Source organism: Hippopotamus amphibius, chromosome 13, assembly GCF_030028045.1.
Source record: "Hippopotamus amphibius kiboko isolate mHipAmp2 chromosome 13, mHipAmp2.hap2, whole genome shotgun sequence".
Taxonomy (NCBI): domain Eukaryota; kingdom Metazoa; phylum Chordata; class Mammalia; order Artiodactyla; family Hippopotamidae; genus Hippopotamus; species Hippopotamus amphibius.
Window position 1 is genome coordinate 81,746,210 of NC_080198.1, and position 24,539 is coordinate 81,770,748.

The following is a 24,539-nucleotide window of genomic DNA, read 5'->3' on the forward strand; positions in this document are numbered from 1 at the left end:
TATCCTATAATGCAGCAGTTATGGTGATATGTAGGTTTTCCTATAGAAAAGCATAGCACTTTTTAATCAGTATCTTAAATATCTAAATGTTCAGGTTAGGTATTTTTTAAAGTCATGGATTTATTGTCCAGTATCAGTTTGTTTGGTTATGAAACAAAAATGTCTATTCTATCTCATGTTTTAGGAAAGTTTGCATGAAAGATAGAGAAGGGCTGTATCTCTATTAAAATGAGATACTTACTATTAATGAATTCTATTTTCCCAAATGTAACAAAAGTAAGACTTGGCAAATATATTGTACACTCCAATGCATCACCACTGGAACATACCTGAATACCTGCTGTGGTAAAATAACAAAGGGACACATTTGCTATTGAACCGAACTTGGGTCTGCTTGCCCTTGTGCAGTAGAGCCAGTTTATTGACACTGGGTTGTGGTGAAGGAAACTGAGATATTTATTGCAGGTGCCCAAGAAGGAGTGTGGGCAGCTAATGCTCAAAAGACCTAGACTCCTTGTTGGGTGCCTGCAATAAACGCTGCACTTTCCTTCACCACAACCCAGTGTCAGCAGATTGGCTTCACTGTGCAAGGGTGAACAGACCCAAGCTGAATTAGGCAACACACACACACACACACACACACACACACACACATGCACATACATACCCTAGGACATAAAGAAATGCATCATTATCATGCTTTCACTTCAGAGTTCTTTTAAAACCTTTAATACGAAGTACCTTCATCCATGCCATTAAGGATTTCATTCAGTTCGTCCTCAGTGTATTCACAGTAATGCTCTTTCCAGCTGTCCCCATTCTCACTGCGCAGGACCACCAGTTCCCTCTCCTTTCCTCGAAGGGCAGCAAAATGAGGGATCTCCACGATCACAGGCCTGACACAGTAAGGCAGAACATTCAGTGTGGACAGGAGCTAACCAATAGCAAGACAAGCACCTTGATTCTGTCTGTTGCAAAGTGACCTGGAATTCTTCTCTTTCTGGGGACAGGGACATAGTGGGCCATCCTCTGAAGCCCTGCGGCTAGCAAATGGTCCCATGGAAGCTAGCACTCCACCTCAGGGGCAACAATCCTCAGGGCCATGCTGCCACCTTAAGCCAATAATGGTTCACTGTGAGTGCATGTGGCATTCTGGAACTTCTCCTTTGATAAATGTAAGGATAACACATCTAACCAAAAGAAATGTACATGCATATCCATGAGGTGCGCCAATCTCTTAAAACGTTTTCTACAAGGTGCAAAATGACAAAATGGTTTAAGAGGGGAAATGGCTCATACGCTGTGTAATTTAATGTGCTGTAAATGAGGAGATGTCAGAAAAGTCAACTACTTGGGGACTAGAAAGACATGCACTCGAGGATATTTTTCCTTATATTTTCTCCATTCAAGGAAACAATAGGCATGTGTACACAGTGTGGCCCTAAACGAGCACCTCAGCAGGCAGCCGAATTGTGTCCAATGCCTATTATATTCAGGATCCAGAACATGCATTGTGCTATTTTTAGGTCGCTCTCCATATTTAGAGAGACTTTTGATTTTTCAGTCCAGGTTGCTTTGATACAGACTCCAAATTTATCATAACAACATCATAACTAGCACATAGTACAACTAGGCAGATCTCATGCTTTAAATGAAAATGAAGGTCACAGCACTTTAAGGGAAAAGATATAAAAACATCACTCAAAAATAAAAGTCACATACCACGAGGGTCAGAAATGGTCCACTAAAGATAGGTTATACAGAATTTAAATCATAGAGAGGGACATGTCATGGGCACAATGACGAAAAGAGAAATCATATTGCAGAAGGAGGAGAAGAATGGGGGCCAGCAGCCATCAATTTGTTTTAAGTCACTCCTACCCAAGGAATTTGGTTCCAGGAGGCCCCAGCTGAAGGATGCGGCTGACCAAACTTTCTCCCTCATTAAGTGGGGGAGGAGCCGTTGGCAGGTGAAGTTTACTGAGTACATCCAAAGCAGCAGTGAAAGAAAGAACATAAGTCAGCTTCAGGTGTTGTTGTTCACAGAACCCCAGCGTCACCAGCTGATGAACAGGGTGAAGTTTGGTTTCACACTGCATTTGGTTCTGCCCCCTCCATTGGTCACAAAGAGCAAGAACAGAGACCCAGAGTGTACAATGGAGGCACGCGGAAGGAGGGAGCTTGGGGGTCGGGTCTGTCCCTACTTAGGTTCACCGCCAGGGCCTGAGCCAAAAAAGGAAAAAATATGCTCCACAGGAAAGACAAAGCTATTGGGAATACAATAAAAACTCTGACTCCATAGCAAGGCCAGACGTTTTCATGGATATTCCTCAACAGATCCGATGATTATTAAAAAGCCTACAACCACTGCACATGAGGGAGGGGAAAGGACCTGGTACATACAGAATGAAAGGAACCATTGGGGAATTACTCCAACCATAATGGCATTTTCTGATGCAACCCAGAACTTCACAGGCTCCTTCTAAATCTCTGGTCTCTCTGATAGGAGGACATGGGGGGGGGGTGGTTTCCATAATTGGGAAATGCAGACACATCCCTTCTCAGGTGTGAACACAATTTGGAGCAAACTGTTAATAGTTTGCTCCAAATTACAAGGCTTTAGAACATTTCCTGAGTTCTAAAGCAAGAAATCCCCTCCCCAGTATGACACTGGCAAAGCAAGAGTTCATGATTAATAGGATTTTCTCCTAGTTTTTGAGCACAGAGAGTTGATATGACAAGACTTAAATACAATTGATTTGTTTCAAAATATTTTGAAACTTGTCCCCCTCCAAAACTTCATTGTTTTGTCAGTTTTCAGCAGTAGCTACTTACTTCTAGGCATACTGAGATACCACTTAATATAATAGCAGCCATACAAACCAACAGAAGAAAGAAGAAATGTTTATTTCTGCTCAAAATTGCTAAAATGAGCATGGTGAACGTTATGCTTGATTTTGTCCTCTTAATGAACACTATGACTAAATAAACTGCCAGTATAAGTGTAAGACTCAAGGTAGCAATCTTGATAACAGAAAAGACAAATCTCATAGACTAAATTTTTGGATGTTCTCTACAGAACACTGCTCTCCAAAGCAAAGACAATGATTCTGTTTTGTAACTATACAAGACTTTCAAAAATTTATGTTTGGAATAGACTAGTACAGCTGACCCTTGAAGAAGTAGGCAGGTGCAGTTGTTCCCTGATTCTTCTCAATAGCAAGTATTACAGAACCACACACTCCATCAGTAGTTGTTGAATCCACAGATGCAGAACCTGGGATGTGGACAAACCTCTTATAGGCAGGGCCAACTGTAAGGTATATGCAAAATTTCGACTGTGGAGGGTCAGCACCTCTAACCCCTGCGTTGTTCAAGGGCCAACTGTATTTTTTCTCTCTGACTTCACCACTTGAATCTCAGATTAAAAAAATACCTACCATCAACCAAAACATGATTTACATTGGGAGTCTAGCAGCTATTATCACATCCCAAGAGAAAGAGTAATAGTTAACCGGAGTGTTTAACCCATTAATGCCTTAAAATAAAAGGCATTTAAGTGGAGTCAAGCACTGAGGTACTATTTCCAATTCTTAAAAAATTTCATAGAGGCCAATCCTCTTTCAAAATGTTTTAACGTACCTTTTTCCACTCCATCCTAGTGATTTCATGGGGAGGACACAAGCTCATCGGTGACTAAGTGGGAGGTTTATCAGAAACCCTTACCCAAGGAACTGAGCACCGGAAGGTCCAACTTCAATCAGGCGACTGGCCAGGCCTTCTCCTTCCACCATTGGAGGCATTGTTGCCAGTCTATGGCGTTTGACCAGTCGGCAGGTGACTCGTGTTGGGGCAGTACATTTCCGAGGCGGAATAATGATGCGGAGCCCATTGTGTCTGCATCCTCTCATAGCGCCACCTCGGGCATCCACCATAAAACTAACCAGGAAACTAAAAATCAAAACAGAAGGTTAGATGTGTTTTGAAATATCGATGGCAGATAAATAAGCTTTGTCAAGTTAGTTTTTTTCCAAAATGCTCTGTTCTTAAAACATCTCTTTTTTTTTTTATTTATATGCATGGTGGCCAAAATTTTGCCCTTAAAAGTTTTTTTACTTTATCCCAATACCTTTATTTCAGTTTGGTTGTTGTTTTAACTTTTGTATGTTTGATCTGCAACTAAAGAAGCCTTCTGCTAATTTTTTGACAATGATGACATTAAATACAAATTTTAAATTAAAAATATACCCAATTGACTTAGAAAGTGGAATGAAATTTTGCAGAGTATATTGATGAGTCTCCTTTTCTCATAAATGCAGACTTTTGCTTCCTTCTATGTGTCCTAAAAAATCCATATTTTGAAATAATATAAGGATAGAGCAGAGAGGAAAGACTAAATTATAGCTTTTCCAAGTTACCTCAACTTGACTTTTAAAAATTACATCTTATCTAGATCATTTTAGTATAATTATATGAGTTAAAAAAATTCACAGGCCTTCTCCTAAGATCAAACCCATGTACATGCATCCTGCTCCAACGTGGTCTTACCCAGGATGCAGGTTTTTAACCGATTACATTCTAAAAAAAGAGGAAAAGCAAAATAATCAAATGTTTTAGAACCAATTTACTGGTTAAAATGCACTTTTTCACTTCTTACATAGAAATCTCTTTGCTATACCATTCTAACTGATGAGGCAGACAGGAAACAAGATTATAAATCCCCTCTATTCTGGGTTTTGAAGTGGAAAACTCTGGGCTCATGCTAACAGAGAATATCTGTGCATCGTGTTTTTCCCTAAATTATAATAAATTGAATATGGAAAATCATAGCTAGTAATTTAGAAATGTAAAGCCATCTCTATTATTTTTGCTTCTTTTTTGCCAAGGTAATTGTTCATAAATAGGGGACTAATGATCCAAGGTGACTTGGCTTGTTTATTTTAAGAGAAAGGATTTGTCTTAACTTTGAAATTGTTTTCTTTGGGATGTTTCTGCAGCTTAGTTTGAGTTCTTCTCACTATGTTAGCATAACACTCACTAAAGTCTTGGAGGCACTCACTTTGTCAAGGAGCAAAAATTAAACCAGGCAATCTGATGATCGTACACATATACACAAAGACACAAACAAACAGTGTGCACACCCTTACACAAGTAACATTACTGTCTTTCCCAATTCTCCTTACATTTGCAAGATTTTTATACCAAAACAGAAAGAAGAAAGCAACATATAGGTGTATTATGGATCTACTGATAGCTTAACCAGCACAGAACTATACCAGATTCATCACACCTAGATATTGCATTCATGACAACATATAAAACATTAGAAAGATATTTCATCAAAGTAAGTTACAGGATAGAAACACAATACATTTATGTTATTTTTAGATAAGCGAAGGAAAAATATCTTGGCATCCTCTTCAGAGCAGAACACAGAACTCATTAAGCATGCTATTAAACAGAACCCCTGTTGCTAGTAATACAAATGGATGTGAAGGAGCCAGAGTGCCTGTCTGAAGCAGATCATGCAGGATGAGACCAGGAGAAGAGGCGTCACACTTCTTCCCACATGCAGGACTGGTCTAGACCTACCAACTCATACCAGTCCTCTAAGTGTTAATATGGGGCACAAACTGGGGAGTATCACCAACAGTTACGTCGTGAAGTGTGGATATTTCTGGTCTTCAACAAATCACAACGAGAAAACGTTGGTTGCTCTTTATTACTAGCATTTAAGTAGGAATTCTTAAGAAATTATTTTCTATTTGCTTTTTAAAATGCACAATGGCTCAAAAAAATGAAAGAACTGGTAATACTTCTAGATGACTATAAAGTTTTCTTCTCCATTTTATTATTTTCATTTGACTGTGATATTTATGTTGATTTTTATAAAAACTATTAAAAAAGTGACAAATTTCAACCAGCGCTATTCCAAACTCATTGCTACATTTCTGACTTTCTCTACCTTCTCTGATTTTGTTTCATCTTTTGACTACTAGCACCACTGATGAAGAACAGGGACTCAAACTAGTAAGGAATTATTATAATACATCTGCTTACTATTATCAATCTTCAGTACTATTTGTAACTTTTGAAGGCATTTAGGGAGTTTCCACATTCATGTTACACACTATCATATTTCCACTATATTTATTCCAGTGATGGCTTAGGGTCTATATAACGTCTCCATTTAGAATATCTTGGATGTAACAATGTTTAAGTAACTATATGTTTGATTACTTTCTCTGATTTTGTGTCACTGACTTCCTTTTAAAATTCTCTTTTGTTCTCATCTACTCCATAATTTCCATACTCCTCTTCATGCTACACTCTGTTACCCTCCTAGTAAGTGCCAGGTGCCCTGCTAGGAACTGAGTGAGAATACAGAAGGCAAAGATGTAGTCGCTACTGCCAAGATGCTCACAGTCTAACCCCCAAATGTCACATAATGTTTCAGTTACTTAGAATCACTTACTTCCCTGGTCAATTAGAAATGAATTAAACCACATTTAGGAGCCATATCAGCGTCACAATGGCAGTGACCTTGTTCTCCATATTTTTCCCTGTGTCCCCCCAGTGCCTAGCACAATGTAAATAGAGCACATAGTAGGTAGTTAATAAATAATTGTTGAATAGTGAATGAATGGAAGAGTAAAAAGTGTAAGTTGTGATAAGCTGTATATATTCATTTCTAACTGAGAAGAAGGCTAAAGTAGAAGGTTATTTAATTCTTGGTCCCTGGACAACCAATCCAGTCAGACCTCATTCAAATTACTACACTCAGATATTTCAGCTCATAAAATAGCAGAATAGTTGAGAAAGACTGTCCTCAATGTTAAATATTCCTCTACAGGCATTTTCCTGCTCCAAAATGAGAGACCCGATATATGTATTTCCCTTGATAGAGGATTAGTAGAAAATGGGAGTAAGCAAAAACCAAGAGTTTGAATATACCAAAGTAAATGATTTTATTAGGAGTGAAAATTACATGAAGAAAGACCAAAAACTGTAAAATAAAAGAACTTAAAGACTGGAGCTGCAAGTAGATAAATTTAACCATATGGGTCTCAGTGTCATCACAGATCTGGAAAATTATATTTAAGTGTTGCACCAGGACACAAAGCAAACTGGAAAATTTTAGGTGCCAATGTGCATAATTCAGAGAAAAGATTTAAAATTAAATTTCCAACAAAAACAAGCTTTTGTGTCTTTATCAAATAACTAAATGCAATAGAATAATAAAAAGCATCAAGCTCTACTGAGGGAATTATTTGATAAGAGAGACAGAGAAAGAGAGAGGGGAGGAAGGGAGAGAGGGAGATGGAGAGAAAAGTAAATCAGAAAGATATCCAGAAAGAAACAAAAGGATTGGAAGTCATGAAAGAGCTAAATATTGACTTGATAGTCAAAATGAATAAAACTATTTACAAATTTTAGCAAGAAAATCCCCTAAGCAAATCAGACTCAAATAACGTAATTGCAGAATAAAAAGCTAATTAAAAAGCTGTGTAGAATTGTATACTAAAAGAAGTCTTTTCTTCAAATAAGAGGGAATAAGAGAAATAATGACTCCAGTTTATATCTAGTGCTGATGAAAAATCTTTTAGATAAAAGTCGACATGCTAATCAGTTAATCCCAATAGTTTATAACATAAAGTTGGGTTCGCATCTGACCATTTTCTTCAAAAAATATCAGAATTTCAAAAGGTGTCACTATTTAGATAGGTAGTAGAATTAGTGGATAGTTATTTTGTGATGTATAAAACAATTTCAAAAGGCAAAAAGCAGATTGTAAGAGATCATTTATGTCTTTTTGGTACCATAGGAAAAAGTAAAAGGTTGGAAGGAGTGAATCATGAGATGAATCAGTAAATATGGTTTTCTCATAGTTTCAGGAGATTAAAGATGGGACAAGACAATGCCTGTAAGTGTTTGGAGATGAAAGGAACTGAAGTAAAAACGTAATTGAGTATGCACAGAGGTATCAGTATCTGGATTGAAGCTCAGCTCTGCTATTTGTGAGTGTTGACTGAAGCCTCATCTATCAATGAGGGACAATCATATCACCACTTAAAGGTAGCATAGGGATTAAGTCATGTGTGGGTAAAGCATATAAAACTCAATAAATGCTCATTCCCACCATTTTCCTTTCCCAACATCCATATGATCTTATATATTTTGAATGTCTTAAAACTTATAGTATAATACAATGCCTAAAAAAATAGAGAAACTAACATTTATGAAATACCTACAGTAAACCCAAAACTTGGCTAAAGCAGTTTAACACGGAGTTTTTATTAGTTCATGAACTGTACTATTTGAAGAAAATATAAAAATACTATTATCACAGAGCACAAGATGGTGCAGCAAGTACCATGGTATTTCCCGGATCCAGCTCTGATCTACCATGAGATCTATCCCTGTCTTGAATTATTGCTGTAACCTCAGGCAAGTCACTTAACGTCTTCAGGTTTCAGTTTTCTCATCCATAAAATGAGAGGCTTTGATTAAATTCTTAAACTCTAAGAAGGCCTTCCGGTGTTAAAATTCTAACTAGGTTAGGCAACCTACTGGAATGTTCCATTTCAGATATTCCAGAAGCATTCTCATTTGGAAAATAAACTGCTATTCCTCCAAAAAAATATATACTATTTTTGCTGTATGGTTAAAGCAGTCAAGAAGCAGTTTTGCAGAAAATGTATACACATACTGCACTAAACATTGACTTCAGACTGTACAGACAAAAAAACATCACATTAACATACTTGGCTTTAATTGTATGTCTTACTCTCCAAATGAAATTCAGCAATCATGCAAAGTAGAAATTCTTACTGAAGTTTTCTAAATTGTGAGATACAATGTTATCACAATTTACAAGGAATAAAAGCAAAAGCAATCCACCATTATTATGCAGATGACTTGCCTAGGAATATGTAGTTGATTAGCTAGACAGGTACATGCTTCAGAGGAGGCAGCAGAAAACAATGATTCTGGACTTTTGAGGACTATATCCTCCACCCCAAAAGTTATGAAGCCTTAGGTTTACTTTTAATTCATCCAGGACCATGGGGTAGGGATGGGGAGGAGACTACAGCATTCAGAGTTAGTTACTGATTGAAAATAGGAAAAAAAAAATGTCATCAGGGTGCTTCAGTGATCCACATGTACATAGCAAGAGGCCTTAAATCTGACTTCAGGGGCACTGTGAGAAAACCACAGCACGAGCTCGTTCTCCTCTATCATTTCCTTAATTCCTTCCTAATCTTCGAAATTCCATGAACTGAAAAACTAATAAAAAATGGCTTTGAAAAAAGTGCCTCAAACTTGTTAAAATCACCAAAAAAAAGTATTTCTCACTCACCATGTTCATGTATAGAAGCAAAATATTTACTGTGTATTTCAGAAAAAGTAAAAGAATGGATATAAATTTTTCAAAATTTAAAACTGTCCCATTTGTAGATGATCTTTAGTATCATGATGGATGACTGTATGATAAAATACTATAATCAGCAGTCTGAGAAGAAACTTTAAAAACAATTTTCTTAAAATAATATAGAATAATGGATAGTTTTAGAATGCTGGAATCCTTCTATAGCACGATTTCCAAAATATCAAAAGGTTGCATTTAAAGCAGTACTAGCAAGCAAATGCACTATTAATAAACTTTCAGCCTTTGGTTCACCTAGAATGTAGTTAAAATTCTGCTGCGTGATACTTAAAATCATAACCTTTACTATAATTTGAAAATAGCTCAACCAGTTTGCATGATTGCCGGAATAACACTTTTCAGCTCTATGTGGCACTTTTTCTCACAAAAGAAGCTGAGCTATGGACACCCATGCCCAAGACAGGCTCTCATATTAGGTCTACATTCATTTTGGCACAACCCCACCTAATTTCCAGCGAAATAAAAAATACCCACTTTCTCTTTACCATATGGCCATGATTTGGAGAAAATAAATCACTCTCCCTCTCTCTCTCTCTGGCTACGTAAGGTCACACTAAAGCATCCTGAGGCAGGGTATATGCAGAAGGAAATGGCAAAAGGGGAGAGGAAGAGGCAACATGTTCAGAGAAGGAATTATGCGGAAGTTCACCTGCTGTTGTCACGATCAAGATATGGAGAGGTGTGGCTGCAACAGAATAGATACTTTAGCACAGAGAAGGAATGGATAAAGTGAAATATAAAGAAGGAAATCAGAAGTGACTTTCAACTGAAATATATTATTTATATACCAATACCATATTCACTGAAAACAAGATAGAAATACAAATGAGATACAGCTGAGAGAGGAGCCAGGTATGGAGCTCTGTAGCAACTCCCAGGTTAAAGAACTGGGATATTATAAAATCACTGGACATGGATTTTGTAGCCTTATTCAACACTGGCTTATGTGGGCACTTAAAATCTAAATGTCCAAGAAGCTACAAAACATCAAAGGGCATTATGAGAGTTACAAAGTTTTTGATTTGATGGACATAGTTTTGCCTCTAAAGCTTTTCATTCATACTTTTAATACGTTCAAAATAATGGTAATGCCCTTTTGGGCTGCTACAGAAGAAATGCAAACAGAAAAGGCACAATTTAAAGAATAGCTCCAATGACAAACAGTAGCATAAACTATAAGGCAGAGTAGGTAACATTAATTACCTACTAGTAGGTAACAAAAAATATGCAAACAAAGTCTTAGTGCTTTTTTCAAGACTTTCATTCCCTGTTTTGGGGATTGCTGTCTTCCTCACTGGTCACTTTATAGTCCTGCCTTTCACTCCTCTTCTACCTGAGTCTGCTCTTCCTCAAAACACTCCATATGTTTTCATAGAGTCTACTTGGATTTTCAACACCTGATGATATACAAATGGATATACACATGCTTTGGACCAGAAACCCAACCTTAACAGTTGTTTTGCTACTTATAATTCTCTTCACCCAAAAGAATTTACCTTCATGTAGCTTAAAAAATGTATTTGAAATAACATGAACAGCTAAATTAACTGTTATAGGTATTTAGATAAATATTAATGTTGTCAAATGAGAAGTAGCTTTAACGTCCTTGAATTTCAAATATCACCTTCCACTGTTTGAGCTAATATCTTTACATGTTTTTTTAAATAGACTATATTTTTAGAGTAGTTTTAGGTTCACAGCAAAACCATCTTCCCCATGTTTTTATGAAAAAGAGGTCCTTTAAAAGATTACTTTCTTATCGACTTCTAGTTACTATATCTTGTAGTATAACATCATGAATTGACATTTATTTGTTGGCACTTGGCTGTTACTAAAAAACTATAAAAATAAAGACTTTTGAAATAATAATATTTAAAACTAGCTATTGCTAGGAACTTGTGCCTTACATCTGTTGATTCATTACGCACTTATAAAATAGGGAAGAACTGCAAAATTCAAATTCTTGTCCAAAATTGTGTTGGATGTGATTATGACTGGGATACTAGAAATAATAATTGTTGGTTAGATTTTGAATCAGAAAGCCAACTTCTTCAAGAACAACAACAAAAATATTACAGTCTTTCTTTTTCTAGATATTTGTTAGAACAGATTTTTTAATCACCCATACCTAATCTCCTATAGTGATGGACATTAGTCATTGGAAACAGTAGAAGTGAAAGAAAATCACTAATAGTGCTTATTGGTAGAAGCTGTGTCTTCTATTGATCTAAAATCCCTTTATCTAATCTAACAGAACATTATACACAAAATTAGTGGCATATGCATACAAAAGCTAACTTTATTATCCCCTCTAACAAAAATTATTTTTTTCTTACATTTTGGGCAGATTTGAAGAGGCTTAGGAATTCACTCAACTAATTAAATAGAAACTCAGTTCCTTGAAAATTATATAAAAACTATTACTCAGGAATCTGGTGTATAATGAATAAAAGTATAAGAAGTCATTGTTACATGATATGAATATTATTCATATACATTAATATCATGGTATCTTTCAGATACTATCACCCTCAGAATCACTGAGTTTTCAATAGTAACTACCCATCCTATTAGAGTCATCTTTTGCACTGTGTTCATTCAAATACTGTAGTAGAGACACACTTTATGAGAGATTACCTGATAAAAATAATAATAAGTCAAACACTGCCATTATGAATTGTACCACTGGTTATTATCATTTAGAGGATTCAGAATACATTTTGGTTCACTGATTTGCAATTTGTTAAAGCTGTGGAAGATGTGTATGGGGACTGTATAAATACTAATGGCTATGATCAATTGAGTACTTACTCTTTCTAGGCAAAACGCTAAACATAACATTCACCTTCTAGATAAGTAAACTGAAACTCATATATTTTACACAACTTGCCCAGTGTCACATATTGAGTGCCAGGGCCAGCATCTGAATTCTGATTGATCTGATTCCAAAGCATACTCTTAACCATCATGTTATAGCTCTTCCAGTGATTGTCTTTCAAATTCAAATAACAACACATAGGTGTGTCTCTTAAAGGTAGTGGCTAGGTCTTATCTATTTTCCTTAGTGCCTGGCACAAGATTTGGTACACTGCAGAACTCAACAGTGTGTAAGAACGAATATTTAAGTAAATGAAAAGGATAAAAAACATTTGAGAGAACTAGTCATATGTTAATTACCTAAGTCACCCTTAAAGTCAAAACTTTATTAGGCAATTTTGTTCCTTTCTAACAGTTTATATAAAACATGTATATCTGGACAGTTGGTACTTGTAGAAAATACCAGCTCCAAGGCCCCAACAACAGAGACTGTGATGTAATTGGTTTGAGTTGGGGCCTGGGCATCAGTATTTTTTTAAAGCTCCCAGGTGACTCCAATGTATAGCCAGAGTTGAGGATTAGCATCAGTGATCATGTTAGAAGTTCATAGAAAAATTGGCTTATTAGACACTAAATTTTAAAGATCCTTCTTTTAATGAGTGATTAATCTTTAACCACTGGATACTCTTGTTTCATCATAAGTAATCAACTCTAATCACCTATACTTGTATCTAGTTTTATACTACTGGTATGTATATTGATATACATCAGCTGAGTATTTTGCTGCCCTTCAGTAGTTAAGGCTTCTTTAAGAAATTACTTTTTAAAATTATTTTGAAAATTGAAGTATCACCATGACACTTTGACTCTTTTATAAATTCAGTTACTAACAGTTGGTCACATTTTGCTTAAAATAATCTTGTCACTTTGTAGGCTGGATATGGGCTTCAAATACTAGAGTATGGTTTCTAGATTCTGATCTACTATTATCCATTAACACTCTAGGTCCAAGTTTCCTTTATTTCTTCTCATCATTGTTGAAAAGTTTAGTAGCAGAATAGTGTTATGTTTTTTGAATAATTTATAGCTATCAGATTTTAATTATCTCATTTTATACTTAAAATATATAAGTAGATATGGATGAGGTTTAATTGGTTTTTATTCCCTTCAATAACACTTGCATCAAGAACTAGCTTTTACTTATTTAACAAAGAAGAATATTATGATTATTTTCAATATCTATATAACTAATTTTACATCCTTCCAGCCTTTAACAGAAAATCAGACTAAGTACAAAATTTTTAACTACAATATCTTAGAATGCTTTCCTTAAAGGAGAATATTTTAGAATAATAAAAACAAGAAAGGATCCACTACTCAAAATAGTTCTGGGGATTATGGATGAGTTTGGGATAATAATTTAAATCAAAATATTGCATTTAGTTAGATAAAATATGAGCAGGGCTTAAAAGTTATTAAATTAAAACATTTTAAAAGTTTACATGTTATTATGAAATTACTATACAACTTGATATTATTAAAATGTAAGGCAAAAACCAATTGTGAAGTGTTACAATTTAAAACTCCTTAAGGGATTTATATTCCACATAATTAAATTCTTATAACTTAGGAACGTCTTTAAGAATGTTTAAAACTATTGACTCAAAGTTCTACTTTTTAATGAGATAATGTAAATAAGCAGCATTTCTTAAGTAGTGGCATAAATATTATCTGGATGACTTTTAAAAAATAACTGAGAACCTGACTGGTTGCATTCAAATTTTCCTTTTCAGTATATTCCTACTTCAAAGAGCATGTGAACTCTTCTATATATTTGTATGACTCAAACTTCTGTTAACATTATTTTAAATGCATTAATATGTAAGGAAAGGCATTTATTAAACTAGTCAGTTAATCTTAGTAAACAGAACTTTCAAAAAAGCAAATGACCTTGCCCCTCTTTTCAAGACTATCTTAAAGACAGAAATGTGAACAGTAAGGAGGCCACTGGTATACTCTGGTTAGTTAGCAAGCTGTTTGACGCAATTCTACAAGTTATTTTAAAACAATGCTCAGTTCTTCTATGCTGAAATCAATCCTTTTTGCTGGTTTGTTTGTGTAGATAGAGTCCATGGTGGATAAAGCGGTGACAAGTTTTAAAAAAGGTCACTTCCCCTGTAAACTAGCCATCAGCTAAAGCTACTGGACAAAGCTGTTATTTTCACTCATCTCTTTTTTACCTTTTGATCTGGATACATAATACTGATTTACTCACCCTGAATGAATAGGGCTGGAAGAAAGAGCCACGTTGTCTAAGTTCTCAGTGCCCCAGCTTAGACGATAAGAATTCCTTTCTGCCTCCTTGGCTAAAGTTGACACCTAAACACAAAGAACATGGGATTTAATAAAAACACGTTCCTTCAATTAAATTAAAATATAATGAACCTTAAAAAATGGCATCACAGGGAAGTGGTATTACCTGGAACAACATTCATTTAAAAATATGATATAAGACTAAGGCATTTAAAATATATCTTTATAATGCATTCCCATTTAAATTACATTATTGATATAGGATCACATTTGTGTAACCATCTTTGAAAAGAGTAGGTGTTCATCTACTTCCCTATATCCAGCCCAAACTGATAAAATTATATCTAAAATTAAAATACTGTATTCCATAACAAATTTGACCTTTTTTCTAATAGAAAACAATTTTAAATATTGAGAGACATTTTAACCTGTACCTTTCACCTTATTCCTTAAATGCATCCTACCTTATGTTTTCCTTTAATAGAGATTTTATAAAGGAATTGAATTTTAGATATAATCTCCACAGAAGAATCCAGTAAAGAAACAAGCAGTATGTTATTTTAGAAAAACTCTGCTCGTTGAAAATGCAGCAAACCTTTTTTATATGTTTTAGAAAAACTCTTAAATCTCTTATCCTAGCTTATCAACTGAATTAAGACAAAAATTTTTTTTTAAGAGTGAAAAACTTCCTCTGGACATTTCCAGCATCCGATAATGTTAAAAAGCTCTCCAGAAAGCAGAGACGTGCAAGCAGAAAGTCACATACCTGGTGACTGGGGATCACGACTGTGTCGTCAATCATGGCACTGTCCCGCAGGTATGAGGCATGGCTCAGGGTGTGAGACCTGTCGGAACTGAAGGATCGAAGGCTGGTAGGTTGGCAGGAGGTCATGGTCATACACCAACAGCAGTAGCAGGGTTGGGGAGGATGAAATGATGAGCCGACAGGAGAGTGAAAAAAGCGTGCTATTAGCTAACAGTGCAACTTCCAGGGGGATGTAAATCGCAACTGTGGAACAAGGAAACACAGGTCTCTGTGTTGCCGTTCCTCTCTGTCCAACAACTAAACTAACATATCTTTTGACTGGTTCTTACCACTCAATGGCAAGGGCACAAGGGAATCCAGAAGATAAAATTTGATACTCCTAATCTGATTCATTTTCTTCCCAGAAATGTTTGAAACCAGCAACTGTAGCTTACTTACTGCCAGTATAAGAAATTCACATAGGAAATAATTCCAGGTAGACTGCTTAAATCTGTGTTAAATGTAAATCTCCCTGCAACTAAGAAAAATATTAGGGGAAGAGGGTGAAGGGAATAAGACAACCCTGGGAGAGAATGAAATGAAAGCACAGGTTTCATTTTCACTCATTTTTCCTTTCTCTCCACGCCTCTTTTTCCTCCTCTCCAGCTGTGAATGCCTGAGTTGGTGCACACCCCTGGAAGCTACAGAGTGAGATGAATGTTTCCTGCGGAAGTGGTGTTCCTCCTGTTTGTCTCTGGTGTTTCCAACAATGCTATTTCAAAGGACAGCACTGTTCCTTGTGCACGTCCTGTGTGTGGGGAGTGAAGCACCAAAGAGTGCTGGTTGCTGTGGCAATGAGATGCAAGCGCACAAGACACCGTTTCCAAGACCAACCCACAACACAGACACATCAGTCAGCACGAAAATGAATTGCCAATAGACACTGACCAAAACTGTGGTTTGGCTTCAAAATGGGATTTAGGCCTTGATAATCAATGCTTTCCATTTTTGATAAATCTGAATTTCCAATTTCTGAATTACATACTCAGATAGAATGGGTGAACCTTGACATATGCATAGATTCAATTTTATTCCTTCCTAGTCAGTTTGTACAATCAAATGACAGATTGATAGCTTAAATAAACTATATTTTATACGTTAGTCCAAGAATTAAAGATCTGTATTCAAAATATTAGCCCAAAGCCCATAGGGGAAAATAAAGACATACACAAACTTTCACAATGTTGACAGAAGCAAGGTTTCATTTACTTTCAGCTAGTAGGTATTTGGCCAGTGACGCACTATAGAATTATGGACTAAATGTCAAGTTAGCATATTTATTAGTAGAAACTATTTTCTTTTGCAAATATACCTAAGTTTGCAAGTCATATACTGTCATCTTCATGAGGTGTCAATATTGCCAACTTCCATTATCTTTGAGGAAATCATCACTTGATAGATAATTCACAGTAATTTGGGGCTTTCCCTTATTTGGCTGTAGGATTTATGTCCCTAAAGTGAATGCCTAATATTAGAGGGTAAGTGACATGAATCAAGAGTTAACTGTCTGATCCTGAGACTTCCTGGGAGTCCAGTGGTTAAGACTCCGTGCTCCCAATGCAGGGGACACAGGTTGAATCCCTGGCCAGGGAACTAAGATGCTACATGGTGCAGCTAAATGAATAAATGAATGAATAAATAAATAAATAAATAAATAAAACTATACTTCAATAAAAATAAAATAAATATTTAATTGTCTGATCCTATGTTTTTATACTTATATAAATTGGGGAAGATTGAAGCTCCTGACACAGCCAAGGCAGGAGTAGCCCGGATGCCTAGCAAACCCCGCCACAGGAGTTTTACTCCTGGCACTTGGAAACAGCTTATATTACAGCTGTTTTTACAGCTGTGCAGTTAGATTTTGATGGCACACTTCATAAATAGGCTGCCGTGACTAACTTTGGCCTGACTTTGAAATTGAGGATGGGAAGGTGATTAAATTATTGGGGAAAGGGGTTTTTAATCTCAACAAAAGTTTGTCTCAATTAGTGGACTGTGCTTTTTTTTTTTTTTTCTTGCACTTGTATGTGTTTTGTACCAGGCAGCACTTAAATCAACAGTTCTTAAATTCTATTATCCTTTATTTTGTTTTGAATCGAGCCAAGAGAGGGAAAACAGTAGAGAGGTCAACCTCTTGAAATGACATGGTGTCTACGGGCTCAACCATCTTCCCCCATCAAGTTCTACTGGGCTCAGATTTGTTAATTACATAATCTCTATCCTCAGCTTTAAGAATCAAAGATCCAGATAGTGACTTTACACATCTAAAAGTGCTAGATTTATATAAATGAACAGTACAAAAGGATCAACAGGCACTGGAGTACAGGAGTAAAAAATGCCTGCTTGTAACAGCAAATAGACTTCATTACTACATAGATTAACCCTTCAATAGCACTGGAATAGTAGAAATACAGGTCTCAAAGGGGAAATGGAAATTTAGCTTGGATGGGAACAACTTGAATAGCAAAAAGAAAAAAAAAGGTACCTCAAATAAGACCCAGTGACGTGGCTGCCACCACTGTAAATGCGTAAACTTTGAAAGAAGGCAACCAGGTGCTACTCTCAGGGAGGCACCATAACTGGACTGCTGTCTGTCTGCTTTAGGAATGAAGTATTAAAGAGCTCATTCAGTTGTGAATGTAGAGCTACATCCTGCAATCAGTGTATCAGTAATAAAGGTGATATTCATCTACCTGATACCCGGGTCTGTCTTTCAATTGATTTTGAACCAGGAGAAGCAAAGGGGTGTTGGTGCTATTTTTTGTTTTAACTAGAGCCCCAACAGGAAAGAAGTACAGGGGGAGAAGAAAGAAAAGAGACAAAGTGACTGACCACAAAAAGGAGATTAGGGTAGAGAGAAAAGGATATTAAAAGATGCAAACAAAGAGTGAGGAAAGTTGGAGAAACAGAGGCAGAGAGAAAAAGTTGAAACCATATGTCTAAACATCTTTATCCTCTGATTTTATCCTAGCTCAGTTTCCGGCCTACTAAAATGCTAATTGGTATTTAATCAATGTTTATAGCTCTAACTGATCTTTTTTTCTATGATGTCATAGAATCTACAAGGGTGAGTAAAAAATTATCCGCACTCTGGTTATATTAAAACTTCTGTAAATTCCACACCCAGAGTGCAGATACTTTTTGACTCACCCTTGTACTTAAATGAGATAAATGAAGTAAGAATACTCCAAGAGTAAAGAAATTATTCTCTCTAAAGGAATCATGACCAGCACAAATGCCTGAGATAATTCAAGTCTCTGGATCAGAAATTGTCTACTCTGATTTAAAATACTGCAAGCAAATTCAAATATTTCACAACAGTTGTCATTTTTTTCCATTAAATCAGAGGTGGTGCTGTTCAGTTAATAAATTGGCTATAACACATATTCATGAAAGTGTAAATTTTTACTTGCTGTTTAGCTAAGGGATGGGCCAAAAGTTTATAATCTTAAATTTATACTTTTCTCACCATGATACAACTGCTTTATGGACACATATTAGGTGGTATCAAAGTCTGCAATTCCACTGAAAAGTATAAGAATTACTATCTCAGTAAGCTGTAGTATTTATTAGACAACCAATTAATGGTGTTTTCAAACCTACTGAGCAAGTGAATATCCAAAAATGTCAATGTGCTTGCTTTAATACATGGAGAAACTTTTGTGGTTCATTGTTATTTAGTGTTTTACATCGAATTTGAATAGTATTTTTAATTCATAAGTAATGATAAAATAAAATGGACATAAAATCCAACTAATCAATTTGGCTGTGTTTCTAGTCAATGTAATTAACATTTATCTACTTTTATTCTTCTGCATCCATGTACATTTTAGGCACCTGAATCATTTTTTCTATCATCTCCAACTATATATAGGTTATTAGGTTCCTTTTGGGGAACCCATGCTAATATTTTATCAACTATAAGGTGGAGCTGTGACAGTTAAAAGAGTCAGGCCTGGGGCATATCATAGATTTTCATTCTAGTAAAATAAATATTCACCCTTCTAGCCCAAATAGATATTCAATTTAATACATAAAAAATCCTAATTTGAGAATAAATCCATAATTCTAGAATATAAGCACCCTCTGTCAACACACACACACACACACACACTGAGCAGTGAGCAGGGAAATGCGGATGTATCCAGGAAGGTCACGTTTTCATGCTGTGTAATACCTACCTGGGCATGGTACTATTGAAAGCACACCAAATAAAGAAATAATGAAAAGGAAAAAATGGTTACCGAAAAAAGGTAACATGCTGAATTGTCTAAGCAAAATTTAAAAATAAAACATTGCAATCATGAAAACGAGATGCTGACTATAATTCCATCTTGGAAAGCCTGACTACATCTGGTGTTCTACAAATGAAAGTGGACCTGAACAACAGATCATGTCTTCTTTGTTTCATATCCCCGTCTTTACAAGCTGAGAAGTACTCAGTTTAGGTAGAATCCTCAAACCATCAACCCCTGTCTTATAGAAACTATTGTTCTAAATCTTTCTCAGTAGTAAGTACATTCAAAGAAGGCAAAAGGATCAAATCAAGCACCTATTCTTAATAAAAGAAACCAAGCTGGAAAAAAAAGGATTTTTGGATAACAGTAATACACTTATTCATAGATTATTATGAATTTTTGCAAAGCCATAAACATTTTAGTGAAATTTGAAGTCTTTTAAGAATCTCAGATTGTGAGGCCCAAATCAATCAGTGTGTCAAAATCCAATATCTAGAACACGGACACCATCACAGGTACCCCTACTCTCACCCACCAAGTGGCTCCTCCTTCTGTATCCTGATCCCAAGGACCACTCTCTATCTAAGTCACTGAAGCCAAGAAGCCAATTGAGTCTTCCTCTTCGTCATCCACCCCATGAAATCCATCGCCAAATCTGGCCAGTTTTACCTCATAGATAGATATGTTCTCAAATTTTTCATTTCTAAAACTCTCCCCATGACTGCTACCACCCAGGTTAGAGTTCAAGTCCTGTCCTAGCAACTTCAGTGAACATTACCGCAATAATTTCTCAGATGGTTAATACCTTTGACAACTTTCCTCTAAAATTCACCCTCTATCTCCCTGCCAGAGGGATCCATCCCAAATGCAAATGTGACCCCCCCTCCTTCATACTTACACTCCAGCCATACCACACGACTCTGTTTCTTTCACACACCACGAGCCTTTGCGCACCTTATTAAGGCTTCAAATGCCCTCCCCACCTTTTCTCACCATCATTACTCATCATTCTGTCTTGGTTTGGGCTCATCCCCTCCAGGAAGCCTGAGCCTCAGGGCTCCAGCTGCACTCTGTGGGCACCACTAGCCCCATCTCTCTCTCACCCCACTAGATACGAATTTAGCAATTACATCTTACTCATGTTTGTACCTCCAGCACCCACCACAAAGCCAGCCCAGAAAGGCACTTACAGCACACACATTGAATTGTATTTTTTTAAAAAAAAAAGATAGGAGGGAGGCATTCGTACTCGAAGAAAAAGCCCAAGAAAAGCTTGCTTCTGCTAACTGTCCATTTAGAATTGACTACTCTTTAAGGCATTTATTTCTTACACTCCAAATACTCTGGATACAGCCAAGGATAGAGCCAATATTAAAATTATAAACCTGAGATAACTGATTAGCAAAAGACATTACACTACACAGACAACCACACGCTTAACCCAAATTGGCAGTCATACTTTTGATGAGTCACCATGGAATGTTCTTAATCAGTTTGCCTCAAAAATTAATAAACACCTGATGTGCTAGTTAGTAATAACCCCCCAAATTAATTGTGTATTTCAGAATACAACATAAACCTCCCCAGATTTGGCTATAAAACCTGGGCTCCTTCAGATTTTGCTCCGATTGCTTTTGGTATCCAGACTCCTGGGGGATTCTGTTCTGATTCTTTTTCATGAAAAAAATCAGTTCCAGGTGACATTTCTTTCTTCATTTGTTACTTTTTAATCCTTCTTCATAACATACTTTTGTTCACAGAAACTATGGCACTAACAAAAAACCCCAATGGGACTGGATGTGCACTGCCATTTTAATTTGCCTGGAGAAAAAAGTTGCAGATGTTTAAAAATATCACATTTTTAATGGTTCAGAGCTCTTTACCAACCATGGGTCTGATTCTTACAATGTTTGACTTTTACTAAATTACTTAATCTCTCGAGGCTTCAGTTTCCTTTAAAATGGACACTTGAGGTTGTTAGAGAATGCAGTAAGATAACATGCTAACTGCTGAGAGCAGTGAGATACCTCTCAAGTGTCAATAATTGTGTCTACTTTTTTTTATTATTGCCATAAAAATGTGTTGCCCTCACTTCTGATATCAATGGAAAACTTCATGTCAATACCTGTCAGAACGTCCTCCCTCCAAGCTGTACCGCAGGTAATTCATCCCATCCAGGAACTGACTGCTGGGTAGGGAGTCATCACCCAGTTCTTTTAGATCCTCAGGTCTAAGGTACTCTCCCCCGTCACCTGTCATTGTATCATCACCTTGAAGCAATCAGAGAAAGATGGAGAATTACTTGTTGAATGTAATATCGACTACAAAATATGATTATGATTGTGAAAAAATTAGCATAATAGCACTGACATCACTGAAACACTGCACACTAGGAAAAAAACAGAACACATACAATTAAAAAGTGTTAAAACTCAGGGAAACAATATTTGACCTAATTACCTGATCTGGAATTCTTTTAATATCAGTCAATTTTCTTTACTCATTTATCACGATAGCAGATTTATCATGATAGCTGATTTACAGCTTTATATTTAACTTAACAATTAGTACAATATGTACTAAGTTCTAGATAACTTAGCTTCTGCATATAGTTTGAATAATTTTGTACAGAATGTCCAGCGTTAACCGTCTCTTCATATAATTGACAATATGCTAAGAAATACCTACTGCTGTAAAACAAATAAGAGGTGTATTAAATGGAATAATATGACTTATAAGATTAGTAAAATATGCACATTGGGGAAAAAACACTAGAACAAAGTGGGCAGATTGTGACATTTTAATAAACAACCTGGGATTTAATTTTAAAATCATTACAGAGCATAAAAAGGATGCCTTGTTGGAAACTAGAAGGCTTCCCAGAGGTAAAGTACAGGGAAGAAAGTGAGATAATAATTAAGCAGTGGCAGAACGAGATGACTAAGTGTTGTAGCTCTCATTTGGCAGTGCAGATGGTAAGAGTACATTCCCTGCCCGTGAACCGGAATAGAACACTTTCAAAAATACAAATTTCAGGACTTTCAATAAATAATACCTCATTCACAGAAATGCTCTCCACACCATTAATGTACTGGGATGGGGGGAATAATTTAGCTGAGAGAAACTGTTTTTGACGATCCTTTAAGAGCACTCATCACACACTTATAGCCTGATAACTTACGTAAGGGAAAACGTGAAAGACTGTAATTCACTCCTATAATTAAGTTAAATATTAATTATTTTAATCTTGTCTGTTTAAAGTAACTTCTGAATCAACATTAATTTATTAATAAAGGTGCAGCATTAAAGACTTGTAAGAGGGATATGTCTTCAGCATTTCATCACTTTTCTGTATATATGATGCTAAGAGCCTCTAATCAGGACTATTAGCTCTCTAAATGACTGAAAAGCAAAGACAGTGTGAATAAAAGACCTTCCAGTAAATACAGATGTCACTTATTCAGCACTAGATTTTTTTTCTCAAAATCAATGCATTTAATATTTGGCAGTTATAAGTCTTATCATTAAAATTACTTTCACTGCTCCTCAGTGAAATCATTAGATTTCTATTTAGTTTTAACTAAGTGAATTAGGCTACATAAAGTAGGAATTAAAAGTTTAGTCTTTAAAATCAGATAGACCTGGATTTATTCAAATTCTAATTCTACTACTTACTGGCCAGTTAATCTTCCTGAGCCTCAGTTTCCACACAAAGAAAATGGTAATGATACTAATCATCTGTGTCACATGTCAGTTACCTGAATTAAATAACATATAAGGATGCATGTAACAGAGTTCTGGAATATAATAATTACTAGCTAGTATTTTTATTAACATAAAATGGTCTAAGTGTTGACACACCAATGAAATATGAGCTAAATTTCATTTATGCAGAATAATTTTTGAAAAATATAAAGAAAAAATATAATTGTACTGTTTAGATATTTCATAAACCTGATAACTCTAATGAAAACATGAGTAAGTTTTTTAATTAATTTTGTTAAAGTGGTTCCCCATCCCCAACTCTTGTATATATTCTCTTCTTCAAAGTGTTCCCTCACAAAACAAGATGCAGCAATAGCAGAAACCCATAGATAAATAACAATTATAGATGAACATGAAATGCATGTTGCTGGTGAACCGTAAGAACCAAATAGGTCAGAGGAGGGAGAGATTCCTTTCGAATAATGTAGTGGGTTGAGTAGTGTCTCCCTTGCCCCCAAATTTCATGTCCACTTGGAAGCCCAGGATGTGGTCTTCTGTGGAGATAGGGTCCTTGTAGATGTAATTAAAGTAAGGATTTAGATGAGATCTTATTGGATAATTGCAGTGAGAGTGTTTTTTACAAGAGAAAGAGAAGGACACACAGAGACACACAGGAGAAGGCCATGTGAAGGCAGAGGTTGGAGTGATGTGTCTACAAGCCAAGGAACACCAAAGATTGTTGACAGGTGCAGAAGCTGGAGAGGCAAGAAAGGGTTCTTTCCTAGAGTGTTCAGAGGTTAGCATGGTCCCACCATGGACTTCTGGCCTCCAGACCTGTGACAGAATAAATCTGAGCCGCCAGCTTTGTGGTAATCTGCTGCAGTGGCCCTAGGAAATTCCAGGGAAGCTGGAGAAGGAATCACTGAAGAAGGAATGGGAGCTGGTTAATTGCTTGGGGGCAGCTTAGACGGGCAGAGATGATGGTATTTCAGGTGAGAGGCTAGTGTGTAAGGGGTCATGGAGGGCAGAAAAAACATTATGAATAAAAGAGTAACATGCATTACTTACTTAAAGACTACTCAGTGGAATAACTTAGCAATACTCAGTGTCCATGTTGGTGAGCAACGGCAAAAAGTCCAGGAAGAAAGCTGGTGTCTGAACAGAGTGATACGATCATGAAGCTTGGACATTGCATTATAGGACCTGTGGG

At 36.2% G+C, this 24,539-nt stretch overlaps 1 protein-coding gene across 2 annotated transcripts in view; it reads right to left on the reverse strand.

Moving 5' to 3' along the window:
- Positions 1-24,539, reverse strand: part of ANK2 (ankyrin 2) — a 235,942-nt gene that overhangs the window by 46,146 nt on the left and 165,257 nt on the right. For both annotated transcript variants that reach the window (XM_057704400.1, XM_057704401.1), the window contains 7 exons: positions 21,750-21,894; positions 15,345-15,447; positions 14,541-14,644; positions 10,098-10,133; positions 3,727-3,951; positions 1,882-1,980; positions 742-896 (listed from right to left, as the gene is read on the reverse strand). In XM_057704400.1, coding sequence (XP_057560383.1) covers positions 742-896; positions 1,882-1,980; positions 3,727-3,951; positions 10,098-10,133; positions 14,541-14,644; positions 15,345-15,447; positions 21,750-21,894 — 867 coding nt within the window. The remainder of the gene's footprint in view (positions 1-741; positions 897-1,881; positions 1,981-3,726; positions 3,952-10,097; positions 10,134-14,540; positions 14,645-15,344; positions 15,448-21,749; positions 21,895-24,539) is intronic.